The following is a 21183-nucleotide window of genomic DNA, read 5'->3' on the forward strand; positions in this document are numbered from 1 at the left end:
GTTTTATCGGAGACTGCAAGATAGTTGCACGGCATTCGCAGCCCTGCTTTCCTCCTTCCTATCTTAGTTTTCTGCATTGTTAGACTTATGATGTATTAGTCAATCAGTTTGGGTTGTATTTAAAGGCTCTTGACTTGTGACACCAGATTGTTGGGCCGTGTTGGTATATTTTGTTCTATTTTCCGCACATTTCAGTTGATTCATATATTTCTTATGAAAATTCGAGACTTAATCAATTTTAGAAAAATGGTTATTATAAAAAGAATTCACTGTGGTTACTTGTTGGGTTGGCTTGCCTAACACTATGATAGGCGCCATCACAACCGGGTATTTGGGGTCGTGACATGTTGGTATCAGAGCCTAGGTTACATAGGTCTCACGAGTCATGAGCTTAGTAGAGTCTCGCGGATCAGTACAAAGACGTCTCTATTTATCCTTGGGAGGCTGTAGAACTTTTATGAAAACTTCTCATTCTTGAATTCCTGTCGTGCAAATCTGTTGATTCTAGTACTAAACTTTTGTTATTGTATTCTCTCACAGATGGTGAGGACACGTGCTACCGGTTAGGATGGACGACCACCAGTACCACCAGCTGGGGCCACTAGAGGTCGTGGTAGGGGCAGGGGTGTAGCCTGCACAACAGCTAGGGCAACACCTGTAGATCCACCAGCTGCCCCAGTTCAGGATCAGGTCCAGTTGTGGACGCTCCAGTAGAACCAGCTCAAGCACCAGCTGTGCCTATTGTGATTCCAGGCCTTCAGGAGGCTTTAGCTCAGATTCTATCAGTATGCACTGTCCTAGCTAAGGTGGTCTCAGTTACTACAGCCGTAGCTACTTCTCAGGCCGGGAGAGGTACTCAGACTCCCGTTGCTCGCACACCTGAGCAGGTTATGCAGAGACTTTAGACATCGGGAGAAACTCCAGCCCAGCCGGTTGCACCAGCTTAGGAGTATGTGGTACCAGTTATGCCTGACGACGAGCAACGTTGATTGGAGAGGTTTGGTAGACTTCAGCCTCCGACTTTCAGTGGTACTGAGGGCGAGAATGCCCGGGGTTTCTTGGACAAGTGTCTGAGGATTCTTCGTACAACGGGTATTCCAGAGACTAGTGGTGTAGCATTTACTACTTTTTAGTTTTCTTGAGCTACCTTTACTTGGTGGGAGGCTTATGAGAAGCGTAGGCCTATTGATGCAGCGCCCCCTACCTAGCAGCAGTTCTCCGTTCTTTTTCCGGAGAAGTATGTGCCACAGTCTAGAAAAGAGGAGCTGTGCAGGTAGTTCGAGCAGTTGTATCAGGGAGATATGACTGTGATACAGTGTGAGATGCGTTTCTCTAAGTTAGCTCTTCATGTAGTCTGGTTGGTTCCCACGGATTGAGAGAGGATCAGGAGGTTCCTTGATGGCCTCATATATCGGTTTCGGATTCTCATGACTAGGGAGAGGGTGTTAGGTGCTACTTTTGAGGGGTTGTCGACATTGCCCGCGAGATTGAGTTAGTTCATCACCAGGAGCGAGATGAGAGGGAGGCAAAGAGGCCTCGGGGACCTGGTAGTTTTATTGGTGCTCCTTCGAGAGGTCAGTTTTAGCATGGCAGAGGTCGTCCATTCAGGCATGCTCAGTCAGCTCACCCAGGTTATCGTGGGGCATCATCGAGTCATGGTTCTCATTAGGGTCATTCATCAATCAGTGCCCTTCCAGCCTAGAGTTTATCCCATGCTCCATCAGTTCAGGGCTCTTCTATGCTAGGTGCATCTGCTAGTCATCTCAGTACTAGAGGTTCCCTTCAGTCCCCGTCTCCATTATTGGGGAGTTGTTACGAGTGTGGATAATTTGGGCATATGAGGAGGAAGTGTCCTTGTCTTCTTGAGGGTCAGTCTCAGCAGAGGGGTCAGCCCTCGACTTCAGCTCCAGTTACTTTACCACCCGCTCAGGCAGCTAGGGGTAAGGGTTAGTCAGCTAGAGGTCGCCCCAGAGGGGGAGGTCGATCAGGTGGTGGTCAGGCCCGTTTCTATGAACTCCCAGCCAGACCAGATGATATTGCTTCAGATGCTGTGATTACAGGTATTGTCTCAGTCTGTCGTAGAGATGCCTCTGTATTATTTGATCCTAGTTCCACTTTTTCATATCTTAATCATACTTTGCCCGTTATTTGGATACGCCCCATGAGTCTCTTGTTTCATCTGTTCATGTATTAACTCCGATGGGCGATACTATTAGTTGTTGACCGTGTATACCGGTCGTGTGTAGTGACTATTGGGGGTCTGGAGACCTGAGTGGACCTATTGTTGTTGTGTATGCTGGACTTTGATATGATATTGGGCATGGATTGGCTATCTTCGTGTCATGCTATTTTGGACTGTCATGCTAAGACAATGACGTTGTCTATGCCTGGTGTACCACGGATTGAGTGAAGAGGTTCGACCGATTTTGTCCCCAATAGGGTGATTTCATTTCTGAAGGCCCAGCGGATAGTTGGGAAGGGTTGTCTTTCATGCTTAGATTTTGTGAGGGGTATCGGTGCAGAGACTCCCAGTATTGATTTTGTTCTTGTTGTGAGGGATTTTCCCGATATTTTTCCTGCAGATCTATCAGGCATGCCACCGGACATGGATATTGATTTTGGTATTGATGTGGTGCCGGGCATTCAGCCCATTTATATTCCACCATATCATATGGCATCGGCGGAGCTGAAAGAGTTGAATGAGCAGTTTCAGGAACTCCTTGATAAGGGGTTTATTCAGCCTAGTGTGTCACCGTGGGATGCCCTTATTCTATTTGTGAAGAAGAAGGATGGCACGATGAGGATGTGCATTGATTACAGGCAGTTGAACAAAGTAACAATCAAGAACAAGTATCATTTGCCTCGTATCGATGATTTGTTTGACCAGCTTCAGGGAGCAAGACTGTTCTCTAAGATTGATCTCCGTTCTGGGTATCACCAGTTGAAGATCAGGGACTTGGATATTCTTAAGACAACTTTCAGGACCCGATATGGCCATTATGAGTTCCTTGTGATGTCTTTTGGGCAGACCAATGCCCCAGCAGCGTTCATGCATTTGATGAACAGCGTGTTTCGGCCTTATCTCAACTCTTTTGTCATAGTTTTCATTGATGATATTCTGGGGTATTCACGTAGTCAGGAGGAGCATGCGGAGCATTTGAGAGTTGTGTTGTAGAGATTGAGGGAGGAGAAGCTTCATGAAAAGTTCTCCAAGTGTGAGTTTTGGCTCAGTTCAGTGGCATTCTTGGGGCACAAGGTGTCCAGTGAGGGTAATTAGGTTGATCCAAAAAAGATAGAGGCGGTTCAGAGTTGGCCCAGCCCGTCCTCAGCCCTAGAGATTCACAGCTTTCTTGGTTTGGCGGGTTATTACAAACGTTTTGTTTAGGGATTTTCATCTATAGCATCACCCTTGACCAAGTTAACTCAAAAGAGTGCTTTATTCAGGTGGTCAAATGAGTGTGAGGAGATCTTTCAGAAGCTCAAGACTGCCTTGACCACAACTCTAGTATTGGTTTTTCCATCAGCTTCAGGTTCATATACAGCGTATTGTAATGCTTCAAGAGTTGGTATTGGGTATATGTTGATGCAGGAGGGTAGGGTTATTGCTTATGCTTCTCGTCAGCTGAAGCCCCATGAGAAGAACTACCCCGTTTATGATCTAAAGTTGGCTGCCATTTTTCACGTGTTGAAGATCTGGAGGCATTATTTGTGTGGTGTGTCTTGTGAGGTGTTTACTGATCATCATAGCCTCCAGCACTTGTTCAAATAGAAGGATCTCAATTTGAGGCAGTGGAGATGGTTGGAGCTGCTAAAGGATTATGATATTACTATCTTGTACCATCCGGGAAAGTCCAATATGGTGGTCGATGCCTTAAGTAGGAAGGCGGTGAGTATAGGGAGTTTGGCGTATAATCCTGTTGGGGAGAGACTTCTTGCAGTTGATATTCAGGCCTTGGTCAATCGGTTCATGGGGTTAGATATTTCGGAGCCTAGTCGGGTTTTGGCTTGTGTGATTTCTCGGTCTTCCTTATTTGATCGCATCAGAGAGCGTCAGTATGATGATCCTCATTTTCTTGTCCTAAAGGATAGAGTTTAGCACGATGATGCTAGGGATGTGACTATTGGTGATGACGGAGTATTGAGGATGTGGGGTCGGATATGTGTGCCCAATGTGGATGGGCTTCGGGAGTTGATTCTAGAGGAGGCCCATAGCTCGCGGTATTCCATTCATCCAGGTGCCGCAAAGATGTATCAGGATCTGAGACAACATCATAGGTGGAGGAGAATGAAGAAAGACATTATGGGATTTGTAGCTCGGTGTCTCAATTGTCAGCATGTGAAATATGAGCATTAGAGACCGGGTGGCTTGCTTTAGCAGATGGATATTCCAGAGTGGAAGTGGGAGCGGATCACCATGGACTTTGAAGTTGGGTTCCCACGGATTTGAAGAAGTTTGATGCTATTTGGGCGATTGTGGATCGGCTGACCAAGTCCGCGCACTTCATTCCTGTGTGTACTACCTATTCTTCAGACCGGTTGGTAGAGATAAACATCCGGGAGATTATTTGTTTGGATGGTATCCCAGTTTCTATCATTTCAAATAGAGGAACTCAGTTTACTTTACAGTTTTGGAGGTCGGTACAACGAGAGTTGGGTACTCAGGTTGAGTTGAGCATAACTTTTCACCCTCAGATGGACGGGCAATCCGAGTGCACTATTCAGATATTGGAGGACATGTTGCATGCTTGTGTCATTGATTTTGAAGGGTCATGGGATCAGTTTCTACCACTCGTAGAGTTTGCTAATAACAACAGCTATCAGTCGAGTATTCAGATGGCTTTATATGAGGCTTTGTATGGTAGATGGTGTAGATCTATGGTCGGTTGGTTTGAGCCAGATGAGGCTAGTCTACTAGGTACATACTTGGTGCAGGATGCTCTAGACAAGGTGAAGGTGATTCAGGAGAGGCTTTATACAGCGCAGTCGAGACAAAAGAGTTATGCTGACAGGAAGCTTCGGGATGTGTCCTACATGGTTGGTGAGAAGGTTCTGTTGAAAGTTTCACCCATGAAGGGTGTTATGAGATTTGGGAAGAAGGGTAAATTGAGTCCTTGGTTCATTGGGCCTTTTGAGATGCTTCGGAGTATTGGGGAGTGGCTTATGAGCTTGCTTTTCCACCCAGCTTATCGAGTGTGCATCCGGTATTTCATGTTTCTATGCTCCGGAAGTATATTGGCGATCTGTCTCATGTTTTGGATTAGATGATGATTTGATGTATAATGTGGAGCCAGTGGCTATTTTGGAGCGTCAGATTCAAAAGTTGAGGTCAAAGGATATAGCTTCAGTGAAAGTGCAGTGGATAGGTCGGCCTGTGGAGAAGGCTATCTGGGAGACCAAGGGGAGATGCGTAGCAGATATCCTCACCTATTTGAGGCTTCAAGTATGTTTCTTGACTCGTTCGAGGATGAACATTTGTTTAAGAGGGGGAGGATGTAACGACCCGACCGGTCGTTTCATGAGTTATCGCTCCGTTTCCCCTATTTCTGATTCTTGTTGTCTTGTTCAACTGTATTATGTGTTATCGGGTTGGTTGGTTCGGGTTCGGAGAGGTTTTGGAAAGGAAATGAGACACTTAGTCTCTTTTGAGTAAGCTTAAGTTGAAAAAGTCAACCGGATATTCACTTATGTGAAAAAGGGCTCGGATGTGAATTCCAATGGTTCGGATAGCTTCGGGAGGTGATTTAGGACTCAGGAGCATGATCGGAATAGGTTTTGGAGGTCCAAGGTAGATTTAGGCTTGAATTGGCAAAATTAGAATTTTGGCATTTTTCGGTTGATAGGTGAAATTTTGATATAGGCGTCGGAACGAAATTCTGGAAGTTGGAGTAGGTCTGTTGTGTCTTTTTTGACGTGTGTGCAAAATTTTAGGTTATTTGGACGAGGTTTGATAGACTTTTTGATCGAAAGCGGAATTTGGAAGTTTTTGGAATTTCTAGCCTTGAATCCAATGATGATTTGGTGTTTTGATGTTGTTTTGAGTGTTCCGAAGATTGGAACAAGTTTGAATGATGTTATAAGATATGTTAGCATTTTTGGTTGAGGTCCCGAGGGCCTCGATTGTGTTTTGGATGACCAACAGAACATTTTTGGATGTGAGAAGTAGCATTTTTTGCTAGTATTTTGTTGCATGTATTTTGCTCTTCACGATCGCGTAGAAGGGACCGCGATCACGTAGGCAAATTCGGGGCAGGGGTGAAGTTGTTCTATGCATTCGCATATAGGAGGTCGCAATCGCGGATATTTGAGAAGTTATGCTTTACGAATGCGAGGCCAGGGCCGCGTTCGCGTTGAAGAAGGCAAGCTGGTGTGCAGTGGAGGTAATTGCTCTATGCGACCGCGTGAGGCAAGATGCAATCGCGTAGGTTTGGGTGATTAAGCTTCACGAACGCAAGGGAATTTACGCGATCGCGTAAGGTAAATTGTGGGCCAGCGAAGTTTGTGCTTCGCGATCGCGATGGATCTCCTGCGATCGCGATTAAGTAATTTTTATAGCTGGGCAGAATAAAAGGCCATTTTCGCGATTTTTAGCCCAGGTTCACCATTTTTGACTCGGTTTTGGAGCTTCTTGAGGGATATTGAAGAGGGAATCAAAGAGAACTTCTTGGAGGTAAGAATTATGGACTTAATACTCGATTTTATTGTGATTTCTACCTAATTAAACATGAAATTTGGGGGATTTGAAGCCTAAAATTGGGGAGGTAAATTTACTCATCAAGTATTTTCTGGTAAATTTCATTAATTTAAAAGTCAACTCCTTTGAAGCCTTCTCAGAAGGTTATGATCAGTTCAACTCGACAATATTTCCCATCCTAGATAATGGAAGCTTACCTCCCAGGTCTTAGAATCTTGTACTTTCCCAACTTGGTAAGATCCACCACTTTTGATCTTGCTCGCCCAGCCGGAAGAATTCCGCCATCATAGACATATGCACAATTCTCCCAAAGGTTCTCAAAATCTTTGATGTTTATGCTACTGGGTTGTCCACTGAGGTTAGCGCTAGTAAGTGCAAGGGCACTTCTAGAACCACGGGCGATTACCCTGATGAAGTTATAGTCAGGCACTCGGATGCCTATGCTCTCTAATCCAGGGTTTAATGACTTCTCAAGGATACTTGACTCACCTGCAATATATCTAAATTCAGCCTCTAGTACAGAAGATTTATAAGAGAAAGATAAAAGCTTCTAAAACTACTGAACACGGGCCAGTATTTGCCCAGGTGAGTGACTCTTCTTGGTCCTTCTTCAAGTGTCTTACTTGAGAAGTTACATACATTTACTATGTAATAATAAAGTCCTAACTTGAGATATTTAACCTTAAGTCCTAAACAGAGCTTGAATAACGATACCCATCCCTGCCACATTTGTTGGACGTAACATACAATAAGCTACTAACCTCGCCTTAAGACCATAGTTATAGGTCCTGGAAGTAGGCAGTCAAGCAAGCCATGAGGCAGATGATCTGTCACAGCGTAACCTTGTATATCATGAACATCTCCAACACAAATCGCCAGAGGACTTGTATGCTTATGTCCTTTGATCTCATAAATACGATTCACTACCTCAGCAGAACTACATCAATGCACCCAGCTTATCGAGTGTGCATCCGGTATTTCATGTTTCTATGCTCCGAAAGTATATTGGCGATCTGTCTCATGTTTTGGATTAGATGATGATTTGATGTATGATGTGGAGCCAGTGGCTATTTTGGAGTGTCAGATTCGAAAGTTGAGGTCAAAGGATATAGCTTCAGTGAAAGTGCAGTGGATAGGTCGGCCCATGTAGGAGGCTATCTGGGAGACCAAAGGGAGATGCAAAGCAGATATCCTCACCTATTTGAGGCTTCAAGTATGTTTCTTGACTCGTTCGAGGATGAACGTTTGTTTAAGAGGGGGAGGATGTAACGACCTGACCGGTCGTTTCATGAGTTATCGCTCTGTTTCCCTTATTTCTGCTTCTTATTGTCTTGTTCAGCTGTATTATGTGTTATCGGGTTGGTTGGTTCGGGTTCGGAGAGGTTTTGGAAAGGAAATGAGACACTTAGTCTCTTTTGAGTAAGCTTAAGTTAAAAAAGTCAATCGGATGTTCACTTATATGAAAAAGGGATCGGATGTGAATTCCGATGGTTCGGATAGCTTCGGGAGGTGATTTGGGGCTCAGGAGCATGATCGGAATGGGTTTTGGAGGTCCAAGGTAGATTTAGGCTTGAATTGGCAAAATTAGAATTTTGGCGTTTTCCGGTTGATAGGTGAAATTTTGATATAGGAGTCGGAACGGAATTCTGGAAGTTGGAGTAGGTCTGTTGTGACTTTTTTTACATGTGTGCAAAATTTCAGGTCATTTGGACGAGGTTTGATAGACTTTTTGATCGAAAGCGGAATTTGGAAGTTTTTGGAATTTCTAGGCTTGAATCCAATGATGATTTGGTGTTTTGATGTTGTTTTGAGTGTTCCGAAGATTGGAACAAGTTTGAATGATGTTATGGGATATGTTAGCATTTTTGGTTGAGGTCCTGAGGGCCTCGGTTGTGTTTTGGATGACCAATAGAACATTTTTGGACGTGAGAAGTAGTAGTTTTCGCTAGTATTTTGTTGCAGGCATTTTGCTCTTCGCGATCGCGTAGAGGGGACCGCGATCACGTAGGCTAATTCGGGGTAGGGGTGAAGTTGTTCTATGCATTCGCAGATAGGAGGTCACGATCGCGGATGTTTGAGAAGTTGTGCTTTACGAACGCGAGGCCAGGGCCGCGTTCACGTTGAAGAAGGCAAGCTGGTGTGCAGTGGAGGTGATTGCTCTATGCGACCGCGTGAGGCGAGATGCAATCGCGTAGGTTTGGGTGATTAAGCTTCACGAACGCAAGGGAATTTACGCGATCGCGTAAGGTAAATTGTAGGCCAGCGAAGTTTGTGCTTCGCGATGGATTTCCTGCGATCGCAATTAAGTAATTTTTATAGCTGGGCAGAATGTTTAAAAGGCCATTTTCGCGATTTTTGGCCTAGGTTCACCATTTTTTACTCGGTTTTGGAGCTTCTTGAGGGAGATTGAAGAGGGAATCAAAGAGAACTTCTTGGAGGTAAGAATTATGGACTTAATACTCGATCTTACTGTGATTTATACCTAATTAAACATGAAATTTAAGGGATTCGAAGCCTAAAATTGGGGAGTTAGGGCTTGGAAATTGGAGACCTTAATCTAGGGATTTGAGGGGTCATTTGTGGTCGGATTTTGGTATTCTTGGTATGTATGAACTCGTGGGAGGATAAGGATTCTATTGATGTGACTTTTATCAAATTTTGAGACATGGGCCAGGGGGTCGGGTTGGACCAATTTTGGGATTTTTGGTATAATTTGATTATTTTCGCATAGGCTTCGTACCCTTAGCATATTCTAATGTTATGATTCTGATTTTGGGTAGATTCGGTGCGAGTTGAGGCCGAGGTGAGAGGCAAAGGCATCACGGAGTAGTATTTCATCCGGTTTGAGGTAAGTAACCATTGTATATCTGGACCTGAGGGTATGAAACCCCAGTATTTTGCATTGTTTTGATAAATGAGGTGATGCACATTCTAGGTGACGAGCGTGCGGGCGTGCATCGGTAGGGATTGTGACTTGATCCGTCCCGTAGCGACTATTAAGCTGCGTATTTGATTTTAAATCTTATGATATCTTGTATTTTAGAGATTGATATTATATTTGGGTTGTATGTATGTTTGGGACCTTGTGCCGACCTGTTTAGACCCTTAGGGGCATTTTTACTATTTTCCTCACACTAATTATTTTGAAAGCATATCCCCAGTCATGTTTTATCCATTTATTATTTAAATCCGGTTTTATCACTCTACTTCTTAATACACGAAAACGGTTTGGGCTGAGTTCCCTGATTTCCACTAATATGCTCGAGTGGCTGTAAGGTTAATGACTGAGAGAGGTTGAGAACCTAATAGTGAGGATTTTATATATATTATGGATTGGGTTGTACGCCGCAGCAATATTATATATATTATGGATCGGTCTGCACGCCGCAGCGATATTTATATGGATCGGGCTGCACGCCGCAACGATATATATATTGGATCAGGCTGTGCGCCGCAGCGACATGACGCTTGGGTTGTAGGAACCCCTTCGGAGTCTGTACACCCCCAGTGAGCGTAATCGACTATAAACTATGGATCGGGCTGCACGCTGCAGCGGTTATTATGATTATTACTATTATGAGATATTATTGAGCCGAAGTGCTGAGTGTGAGTACTATTGACGAGAGCTGAGTCACGAGTGACTGAGAGGCTTGCCCGAGAGGTTATATTTATGAGTGATACCTTACCCGAGGGGCCCTTTTTATGATATTTTGTTTCTTTCACTCTTCTTTCTATACTAAGCCTCTGTTGAAAACTGCTAAATAAATAATTTAAGAGTATTTTTAATTGAAACTTAAGTTTTTACGAGATGACTGGCTTTTAAATTACAGAATTTGACTTGGAATTTCTGTTGAGACCTTTTATATGATTTTTACTGCTCGTCACTGCACTCAGATCTTATTTACTTTAGTTACTTACTGAGTTGGCGTACTCATGTTACTCCTTGCACCTTGTGTGCAGATCCAGGTGCCCGAGTAGCAGAGTGAGGGTTCCCAGCACTCTCAGAGTTTTACCGGAGACTGCAAGGTAGCTGCACGGCGTTCGCAGCCCCACTTTCCTCCTTCCTATCTTAGTTTTCTGCATTTTTAGACTTATGATGTATTAGTCAGTCAGTTTGGGTTGTATTTAGAGACTCTTGACTTATAACACCGGATTGTTGTGCTGTGTTGGTATATTTTGTACTATTTTTCGCATATTTCAGTTGATTTATATATTTCTTATGAGAATTCGAAACTTGATCAGTTTTTGAAAATGGTTTTATAAAAAGAATTCACTGTGTTTACTTGTTATGTTGGCTTGCCTAGTACTGTGATAGGCGCCATCACGACCGGGGTATTTGGGGTCGTGACACAAACTTAAAACTTCAGAGAGTTTATATTTTCACACTTTGGCAAGCATTCAATTGGCGGTCAGCATCTGAAATGTGCGACCGTGAACGTACTTTTGCTATTGCACATAGAATTGTGCGGTCTGCACAAATAAAGTGCGGTCCGTAGTTCCTTCAGTACTTAGCCATTTGATTTAGTTCATCTGAAAAAATGATAACCTGGTTTTATAAAGTACAAAAAATTAGATGAAATTAACGTTGATTGCATCACAACTGAAGCGAGAGAACCTGGAAAACATACTTCCTCCGTCCTAACTTATGTGACTCCTTTTCTTTTAGTCAGTCCTCTTTTTATATTTGGTAATAATTTAACTGTAGATTTTTCTTTTTACCCTTAATGAGATAATTTTTATCCACACAAGTTTCTATGATTTATTTAGATCACAAGTTTCAAAAGTCTTTGTGATGATTCGATAGGTCATTTTCAGTTTTAACCTTCATATGTATTTTGCGAAACCTTAAATAGCTCCATTTAGCCTTTCTCGATTTGTGTACGCAGTGTGTGTCCTTTTTCTCGAAAGTTTTTATGAGAAAATTTATAAAAATATAAAATCGTGCCTTAAAATTCATTTGAGTTGACTACGGTCAACGTTTTATATAAATGGACTTGGATCAGTATTTTGACGGTCCCGGCGGATTCGTATCATGATTTGGGACTTGGGCATATGCCCAGAACTGAATTCGAAAGTCCCTAGCTTGATCTAACGTAATTTGTTAAAAATTAGAAGTTTAAAGGTTTAAAGAATTTCTAAATTTGACCGTAGGTTGACTTTGTTGCTACCGGATTCAGATTATGGTTCCGAAACTTGGATAGGTTCATTTAAGTATTATGACTTGTCTGCAAAATTTGGTGCAAAACATAGTTGATTTGACGTGATTCGGACGTTCGGTTGAAAAATTAAAAGTTCTTAAGTTTCTTTGAAAATTTTCATTTGTTTTGGTGTCCGATTTATAGTTGTAGGTGTTATTTCGGTATTTTGATTGCGTAAGCGAGTTCATATGATGTTATTACACTTGTGTGCATGTTTGGTTTGGAGCCTCGAGGGCACGGGTGAGTTTCAGACGCGTTTCAGAGAGTTCATGGAGTTCAGATTTTTGCTGGGTGCTCAGACCTCGCATTTACGAGGTTCATGCTCGCATTTGTGAAGAGCACAGTGGCCTGAAGAGTTTACATTTGCGAACTTCCCATCGCATTTGCGATGATGGCTTGGCCTGAGTATTGGTCGCAATTGCGATTACTGGGTCGCATTTGCGACATGTCCAAGTTTGCATTTGCGAATAATTCATCACAAATGTGATGAAAGCAGAGATGGGAGTGTTTTGCAATTACGATGGTTTTCTCGCATTTACGGGGTTCGAAATTGCAAACCCCAGATATTCTACACTGATCACCTTTGTTTGCTCAATTTGCTTTTCATACGAATAATAGGAGACGTACTTACATTATGCGGCATGGTTTCCGCATTATTTCCTCCCTCTCCTATCTCTTCTTTGTTTTCCTTTTTCTTCCTCTTCCCTCACAGCCTCTACTCATTTCTCGTTTCTACTCCCTTTTCTCTTTTCCACCAACGACCAAAACAACCCCACAGAATAATGCTGGTGGAAAGGATGGGTGGCGAAAGTCGGGTTCTTTTGACATCTTACCTTCACAAAATTTCACATCATGTCAAATAAATGAAAAGCAAAAACAGTCCAAAACAGCCCCTTCAAAAAATAGCTGCACGAACACCTAATTTTTGCCTCCGTTATTTTTTCTAATAAAAGTTTGCAATGTTACTTCATTCTACTTTAAATTTTTGTTACTTTTCTCAATTTATTGTATTTTTTATTGATTCACAAAATACCAAGAAAGAAAAGATTTCCTTTATTTGTTCATTTTGGGATTAATTATTTAATCAGTTAAGTAGATACTTTGTTAGACAATTAGTTAATTTGATGGGTTCAATGCTAAAAATCGTAAAAGTTGAACTCATACAACTCAAATTCTGGATCCGCTGTAGGAACCTCTTATTAAGAGCCAAAGAATTTCGTTTTATGAGTCATATAACCAATACTACTAGTGTGACAGTGTGAGACCCCTTGAAAATGTGACAAGTGAAATAGTTAATTAGTTTTTCCAATATTAAGTGTAGCCACGTTTCTTCATCACATCTAAAATTTTGAGAGCTAATTAAAGCGGGACCCACTATTCCACTGGTCACATTTAAGAGGATCTTATTCAAGTATTGGAATCTTTTGTGGGATCCACTATTCCACTTGTCATTTGATTGGTTTGTGTCTCTTTTCATTTTGTATTGTATTTCTGTTGTGGCGACACAAATCTCATTCTACTTTTAGAGAGTACTGTTTTAAAAAATTTCAGTTTGTTTACCCTTAATGGCACACATGTATGAGGTGACGTGCTCGTTTGGATCTGTTGTTCCGTTGTATTTCGGGATCTCAGGCATACGGAACTTCTTGGGGATTGGCTTCGGAATTGCACTGGGGGGAATGTTTTTGGACAAACTTTTTGGTGGTGCCCCCGCGATTTGGTCGACCCTGAAATTATAAGTTTCCCCTTTCTTATCGTTTTCCTCGATCTTTTTTTCCTCGGTCTCGATTCGCTTCGTTAGTTCCTCGAGCATCTTTACGATAGCAGTATTGGTCTCCGATTCTCCTCCATTCGATCTCTTTGGAACCGATTCGGTTCTATGAACAATTTCTTGCGATGGCTCGAGCTCGATCCTGCTTGGTGCACAATTCTGATTTTGGAGTTGTGTTATTGCAGCTTGTTGAGTCTGCAACATTTCGAATATCATTCGAAGGCTAATACTGCCTTGTTCACCGTCCTGGGCGTACTGATCGGCCGTTCAAGCACCTCCACGGACGCTATTTTCAGGGTCGACGCCCAATTTCCATTAATGGAAATACGGGAGCTAACGCTGATTGGGTCCACGGCACCATCGGGGTTGACTGGAGGTACTTCGTTTCCTGGGGCGGCTATGATGTCATTCTCACCATGGAGACCAAGGCCATTGTCCATATGTGTGGGTGCTACTTGAGAGTTTGAAATGTTGGTCATGGAATCAAAGACACTTCAAAGAACATGCATAAAATAGTGTGTGTTACGAAAATTATACCAGCCAATCACTATTATCCTTAGCACCACGGTGGGCGACAAACTGTTTACCCTTAAAATCGGATAACAATTAAACTTATAAGTGGTTTTAAGAATATGTGATTTCGCTTGATACGAACTGATAAATATAAGATTTAATGCTAGGAATTAACAGTAAAATAAAGCAAACCAATGTGATGAACAAATGTGATCCTTGAGCTAGACTGCCCTCGAACCAACTGAATATGCTATTGAAAAGTATGAACTTGAACAACATAGCTTGCAAGAGAAAATATAATATATTACCGTGTTATGCGTGAATGTATGATGATTACAAAATGATTAAGATCCTCTTTATATAGTGGAGGAATCCTATTTATGGTATAATTCTAATTACAGAAGTAAATCATAGGATAGGATAAATATACGACCCTGACTCGATACGTGCCGAGATTTCCTCCACGATCCTCGCCCGATCACAGATATCTCGGCTTTCTATTATTCGACATACCAGGCCCCCTTCGATCTTGCTCGATCTCTTTCTCGCTTCGGTCTCGATCACGACTGGTCTCGATCTTGATCGGCCATTGATCCACGAGCTTATCAATCCATCTTCGTACCATGTTCTGATATAACTGGGGCCGGGCGTTGATCTTTCGTCCAGATTTCGGTTAGTCGTACAAAATTAGGTCAGCCCGATTTTGACCGTATACACAGTTCTCTGTATTTTATGCATTTTTCTTTTGGCTTCTGTAGTGCAGCGTGTGATTTTGATTCTTTAAGCACATACTTGAAAACATTGTAATCATATTTTTTGTTTCTACTTCTACTATTATTTGACCCCACTTATGACTTATGAGATGTGTTCATGGATGTGGCACACTGATGCAGTCAATGTGTTTGACGAAATGCCTAAAACAACTGAGCAATATTTATTTGTTTTCTTATTTTCTTTTCCACTTATGTTCTTTCTTCATGTCCATGTCTTTGAAAAAGCTTTTTCCATCTCACCAAATTCTCTTTTTCAAACAAAAGTGGAGGGTAAAAGGAATATATTTGTATGAAGCTCTGGGTCTCTACTGTTGTCGACACAAATCGACGGTGGGCGTCTACTGGTTGAAGCTCGGTACTGCCACCTCTGCTCTCTCTTTTCTCTCTTTATCTTTTGTGTTGCTATATGTTACTTTGTTGTTTGAGTAATAGCAATGTGATTTTCCCAATATCAGGCTAAGCATTGCTAGGAATTTGACAAGAAGACTTCATTCGATTGAGACTCCAGCGTTCTTGCCTTCTCTATGAGTGACAATTGGGCCTTTATTGCGTTGTGGTCGGCAAGATACATAACAAGGGAAAAGCAGTTGCTTGCAGTGACCCCTATTGCTCCTATTGCAGCGAAGAAATCGAAGAGGCCAAAAACTTGCTCTCAAATATGATAGACGCAGGTCCACCACCGCGCAATGCAGTCTTCAATACAATTATCAGTGCACTCTCCAATAGTGCAGGAGACATGTACAGGCGCGGATTTGGAATTTAAACTCTATGGGTTCAACATTTGTGGTTCTTAGCATTGAACACATTATATGTTCAAAGTTATGGGTTTAAATGAATATGGTATAACACAGTCGCATCCGCCCCCGGATATGAAGTAATGAAAACCACATAGTAGGTACTGAACTCTTCCTTTTTCATGATTGTTTGCTAACATTAAACAAAAAACAACAAAAAGATCAAAAGGAGAAGTCAAAGCATGTGATGTGCAAAAATCAGGATATACAAAAATTTCAGATTTCGGCATGGAAAGTAATTAATATAATCATAGTAGTAATTAACATAATGTCTCAAACCCACCAGGTCCTCCATAAAATGCCATATGCTGATACTTTCCACCTCTCCAATGTGGTACATCCATAACACCATACCGATCAGAATCATCAACACGTACAGTCGTTTTGTCTATATGTACTGTCTCACCATTATCATTTAAAACATTAAGTCTCCTACAATAAGCATCGTAATTTGGATCTCCAATAGGAAAACAGCTGGAGCCCATTGGAGGTTCAGACACGCCTGGTGGACTGTATGCTACTCCTCCCCACTCAACACTAGTAGCAAAGCTTGCCAAGTTATTGAAAATCCTTTGAGGCCAAAAACCAACTTGTTCGTTGCTTTCACCAAACAAAAGCCACCAGTTTCCATTGGCTAGATCCTTTTCAGAAAGAAATATCTAATATTACTAATTTGTACCTTTCAATTCTGATCAATGCAATTGTAAATACGAAAACCAACTCAAAACTTGAAAATAATTCCGCAAAAGAAGAAAAAACATACTCGTTCGATGAACATTGCGATCTCCAATACTTTTTTATCTCCACGTTGTGTAACTGGATCAAAGACCCCATCAACAGGGTACTTACTACTTACAATGACAAATCCAGGGCATAGCGTGTTGAAGCAATGTGTATTACCAGCCTAGTAAATGTAAAATATGCATGAACGCTTCTCAATCGAGGTATTACATAGCTATAAATATGTACTACTTTCATGATCACCAAGCAAAAATTATTAAAGGACACATTACCTGAAAATGTACAAAAAATCTAGTCTTAGTGTCCCCGTATAGTGTTGGATCCACCTGAAACATAAAATAGAGTTATCATGGTTGAATGGGAGCTCATGATAGAGGTTATAACTTACATCCTAAAGGTAGTATTTAATTTTGTCTCCTAAAAAATTAAAAGAAAACAAGCTATCACAAATAAACAAAAATAATTCAATTATAAATGAACAAGTTAGTTGAACTTACTCTCCACCCAGCTTGTAAACTGTCTGATCCTTTCTGGATTTTCAGTCGACATGTAGTGTGTTGTGGACTTTCAATACGAGGATTCCATAAACTAGCTGACATTCCAGCACCCGCAAACTTATTATTTGGATCATTTGGAATTTGAACTATTGCAAGCTGAATATAATAAATGAATTTTTTTTTGATTAACTTACAAAACTGAAAAACGAGAAGACGATAAATATTCATATTTATGTACCTTGTATCCCTGTGAGGATATGTAACTTCTTTTTGGGTCACTACTGTTGTTAGTCTGCATTGAACCAACAGAGTATATGTGACGTGCCACGATGAAGGAAGACTTAACATTTTTTTTTTACATGAACCCCTTTTTCTTGTTACAAATATATTGATGTTTAAACTATTAGATTCTAACAAATGAAATCAGTGGGTTTTTTTTTCTGGAAATGAATTATCAAGATAGGCAATGATTTGGGTCACATATCTTACATTACTCAATGGAGCTTCATATGCGATAGCTTCTGGTGGGGGAATATGTCTTTGTCGAATAAGATCATCTTTGGTAATTCTTTTAATAGGAACAGTTCCAAAAGGACAACCTCTTTCCTTTAACCATATCCCTGATGACTCATTAGCTGCTGACGTATCTGAATTTTGTAACGTCCTAGCTAAAGTAGGTTTTATCTGTCAATCAAAAACTTAAGTTATGTAATCAAAAATTAAAAATTATTATTAAATAGTTAAAAGTAAAATGAAACGAGTAGAAACATACCTTAGGATGAAAATCGTGATTCTTTAACAACGGGTGATCAAATGCAGGTTGTTTATAGAAATTCACGCAATCATATGTATCTCCATATTTTGTCTATGATCCAAAACATCGCAAAATAAGTAATCTTCAGGTACAAAAATATGGAATTGAGGAATATGTATATTTTTTTCTACAAAAATAATGTCGGCACACCAAGAAAATAATCACTCAAAAGACTTGAGAACACATTGACTTTCAGCCAACATACATACCTTAATTGTTTTGACTGCTGGCTTGTTCAAAAGTTTAAGTTGCTTCTCCAACTCTGAATACTCTAGTTTGGATAGCTTGTTTTCTCCTTGAACTCCGTTATAACTCAAAAGAAAATATAACACCAGCAGGGTTTTTTGAACAATTCTTTGACGAATCAACATATTCTGTCTGAGTCCATTAAATTACTTCTATGGGCATGAATGCTTAATATCTATAGATACAAAAACTAATATTTAAAGAACAAAATTAATTAATTGAACTTACTTGATTTACTAGATGAAGGAGAGTTGAAGTTCTTGACCACCTATCATTTTTCCTGCTAAGAGGACTGTTATATAGAGGGGTGGACGAGTTTTAAAATGGGTATTTATATGTGATATTAAATCACTAATTTATTAAAGCAGAATTAACCAAATCTAGGGAAGATTTCTGGTCAATAAATGTTGAATGTTTGAATGTTCTCTTCTTCGTATAATCCAAGATAATCTGGCCATAGATTACCAATAAATTTAATTGAATATACAGACGATTTCTGTTAATTAAGCTCTGTTCAATTCTAAGTGATATTCAAAAAGACATTCTGATTATAGATTATAAAAATTTGGGTAAATTCACTTTGCCCCTTTAACTTTGCCTAGTGAACCTCATTTCCCTCCTAAACTATTTTTTTCATCAATCATCCCTCGAGCTTTGTTCTTTCAAAGAACTTAGATTTTGTTAATCTTGCTAGTAATATAGTCAAACTGTCTTTTTGACCACCAAAGGATGTGGTGTAGTGGATGGGACTGCTCCTCCCTTAATCAGAGGTCTCGGGTTCGAGCCCTGGGTATGGAAAAATCCTTGGTAGGGACCGCTCCCCCCCCCCCCGAATAGGGCCCTACGCGGCGCGAATTCGGATATAGTTGGGCTCCAATGCGGATACCAGACACCGGGTGGGAAACAAAATCTTAGAAGCAAGATACAAACTTTATTGACATAAATCTTTATAAATTTTGGTGATCCTCCTCTAATAATTACATTAAATCTAATATCTTGTATAATAGCCATACAATACTCTTTTGCCTTGATCTGTATATAAGATTTTTCTCAAAGAAAAAGTGACAGTTGCCAACAAATTTATTCACTCACAGGCCTAGCAAATCAAGTAGGTGCTTTATTTAATGCTATTTTCTTGCTTCGTTAATTAATTTATATTAGCTTTCGTACAAGATTCTACGATTGCCTATTTAACACGTCCTTATTCTTTCTAAATAATCATTTTTTTGGTACTTTATCATAACTTTAGATTTTGGTCTATTTTATTTACATAACTTGTTACTTTAATGGCGTTTGCATTGTGCATACTGCAAGCATGCAATGACAAAGTGATTATATACATATATTCACTTGTCGCACGTTATACTAATGAATTCAGAGTATGTTGATTCATCAAAGAATTATTCGACAAATATTGCTGGTGGTATATTTTCTTATGAGTTATCACGGAGTTCAAGGAGAAATAAAGTTGTCCAAACTAGAGGAACTGGTGTTGGAGAAGCAACTTAAACTTTTGAACAAGCCCATCTGTGAAAACTATTAAGGTTTATATTTTGGTTTATTTGAAATAAATAAGTTCACGATTGGTTATCGTTTCATATTGTTCCGTCCCATAATGTATCCATATTCCATACATATAAAATTAACAATCACGTTAAAATTTGGTAAACTGAATTTACCATATTTTGTTCGTTTTTTATGTTTTAGTTGAATACTATGAAATTTCTGCATTATAGTACTTTTTACATATTCTTTAATTTTTTGTTTCATTTTATCGAGCAAAACTAAATCCTCTATTGATTTTGAAACTTGGAAGTCAGATATGGTAAATTATGAGACAGAAAAAGCAGTGTTTATCATTTACCAACCCTCATTTTTTCCATCACTTTTTTATGTTTTGAAAAGTTACTTTTGGATAGCACGATACATTGCAATCAAGAGTACTTGGTTTATGAATTTTTTTTGTTCACAGATTAAAAGCGGAGACGCATACGATTATGTGGATTTCTACGAACAATATGCATTTGATCATCCATTATTGAAGAATCACACTTTTCATCCCGAGACATGTCTTTGCCCTCTTTCTTTTTGTACATTCAACTTTATAAGGATGTCATATTGTTAATAAACAAAATGAGTTTTGAATTGACGACAGATGAAACCCATCTTATCAACGATAAAGCAAAATTCAAGTACCTCAACAGTTGATATATCGAGGATATGGTTAAACGATGAAGGTTGTGCTTAACTTGTTCCCGTTAGAATAGTTACCAAAGATGATCTTATCTGACAAAGACGTATGCCACTGGCAGAAGAAATCACATTTGGATCTCAATTGGTTGATGTAAGATAACGTTACACCAACTTACATCTTTCTTGAATACTTCATTGCTGAACAAGAGAATAGATAAGTGTAAAAGTAAAGCCCAATAGGTTGATGTAAGATAACATTGCACCAATTTATTTCATTTTACACAATATAAAAAGTTAGAGTTCATAAAATTATAAAGAAGAGAAAAGAGCTCATGTATAAAAGTTAACATCTTTAATTCTCCATTATGCAACAATTTTCATGTATTTTATTACTGTTGTGCAGACTGACAACAATACTGAGCCAAAGCATACAAATCATCGCAAGGTTACAAGGTATATGAGTATGATTTATTTATTTATTTTCATTTTTCTTGTATGTATGAATCCACCCCCCACCCCACACACACACACAATTTTTCTAGTACTCATGTTTGGCTTTCGGGGTTGAATTTGAAGTAATAACATGTGAAGAACCAGTGCTCCTAATTAAGGTTTTCTCTTCTATTTGGATTGAATTCACAAAAGCAGCAAGCTACTTATTCCTATAGTCTAATAGAATAAGGGACTTTTTGGTTGCTGAATAACAGACTGTGCTCTCTCTACTTTGGATAATCTCTGTAATGATTTCATCTTTTATATTCAGCCTGCAATAGTTCAGACTCCAAATGATCCAAATAGCAAGTATGCGGGAGCTGGAACGTCAGCTAGTCTATGGAATCCTCGTGTTGAAAGTCATCAACATAGTGAATGTCGAATGAAAATTCAAAAAAGGCCAGATATTACACAAATTGGTTGGAGTATAAGTTTAGCGACTCGTTCATTTATAACTTTA

The 21183-nt window shown here is 40.0% G+C and overlaps 2 protein-coding genes across 2 annotated transcripts; both read right to left on the bottom strand.

Moving 5' to 3' along the window:
* Positions 1-6793: 6793 nt before the first annotated feature.
* Positions 6794-14100, bottom strand: LOC142161928 (uncharacterized). The gene is made up of 3 exons (XM_075218103.1): positions 13946-14100; positions 7453-7628; positions 6794-7180 (listed from the first exon to the last, which is right to left on the bottom strand). The coding sequence occupies exons 1-3, from the start codon at positions 14098-14100 to the stop codon at positions 6885-6887; spliced, it is 627 nt and encodes a 208-aa protein (XP_075074204.1). The 3' UTR covers positions 6794-6884.
* A 2765-nt stretch (positions 14101-16865) lies between these two features.
* Positions 16866-18163, bottom strand: LOC142161930 (protein neprosin-like). Its single transcript, XM_075218105.1, has 6 exons — positions 18002-18163; positions 17751-17843; positions 17468-17662; positions 17217-17270; positions 16979-17134; positions 16866-16898 (listed from the first exon to the last, which is right to left on the bottom strand). The coding sequence occupies exons 1-6, from the start codon at positions 18161-18163 to the stop codon at positions 16866-16868; spliced, it is 693 nt and encodes a 230-aa protein (XP_075074206.1).
* Between the last annotated feature and the right edge of the window lie 3020 nt (positions 18164-21183).

Source organism: Nicotiana tabacum, chromosome 1, assembly GCF_000715075.1.
Source record: "Nicotiana tabacum cultivar K326 chromosome 1, ASM71507v2, whole genome shotgun sequence".
NCBI lineage: Eukaryota > Viridiplantae > Streptophyta > Magnoliopsida > Solanales > Solanaceae > Nicotiana > Nicotiana tabacum.

Excerpts from the sequence above, each read along its gene's own strand:
- LOC142161928 (XM_075218103.1), bottom strand. The coding sequence starts at position 14,100 with ATGGACAATGGCCTTGGTCTCCATGGTGAGAATGACATCATAGCCGCC. Across the intron at positions 7,629-13,945 it reads GCGTCGACCCTGAAAATAGC|TTCTGCTGAGGTAGTGAATC; the intron begins GTCCGTGGAGGT and ends GCATTGATGTAG. Across the intron at positions 7,181-7,452 it reads AACTATGGTCTTAAGGCGAG|GTGAGTCAAGTATCCTTGAG; the intron begins GTTAGTAGCTTA and ends GATATATTGCAG.
- LOC142161930 (XM_075218105.1), bottom strand. The coding sequence starts at position 18,163 with ATGTTGATTCGTCAAAGAATTGTTCAAAAAACCCTGCTGGTGTTATAT. Across the intron at positions 17,663-17,750 it reads ATCACGATTTTCATCCTAAG|ATAAAACCTACTTTAGCTAG; the intron begins GTATGTTTCTAC and ends TTTGATTGACAG. Across the intron at positions 17,271-17,467 it reads ATGAAGCTCCATTGAGTAAT|ACTAACAACAGTAGTGACCC; the intron begins GTAAGATATGTG and ends GGTTCAATGCAG.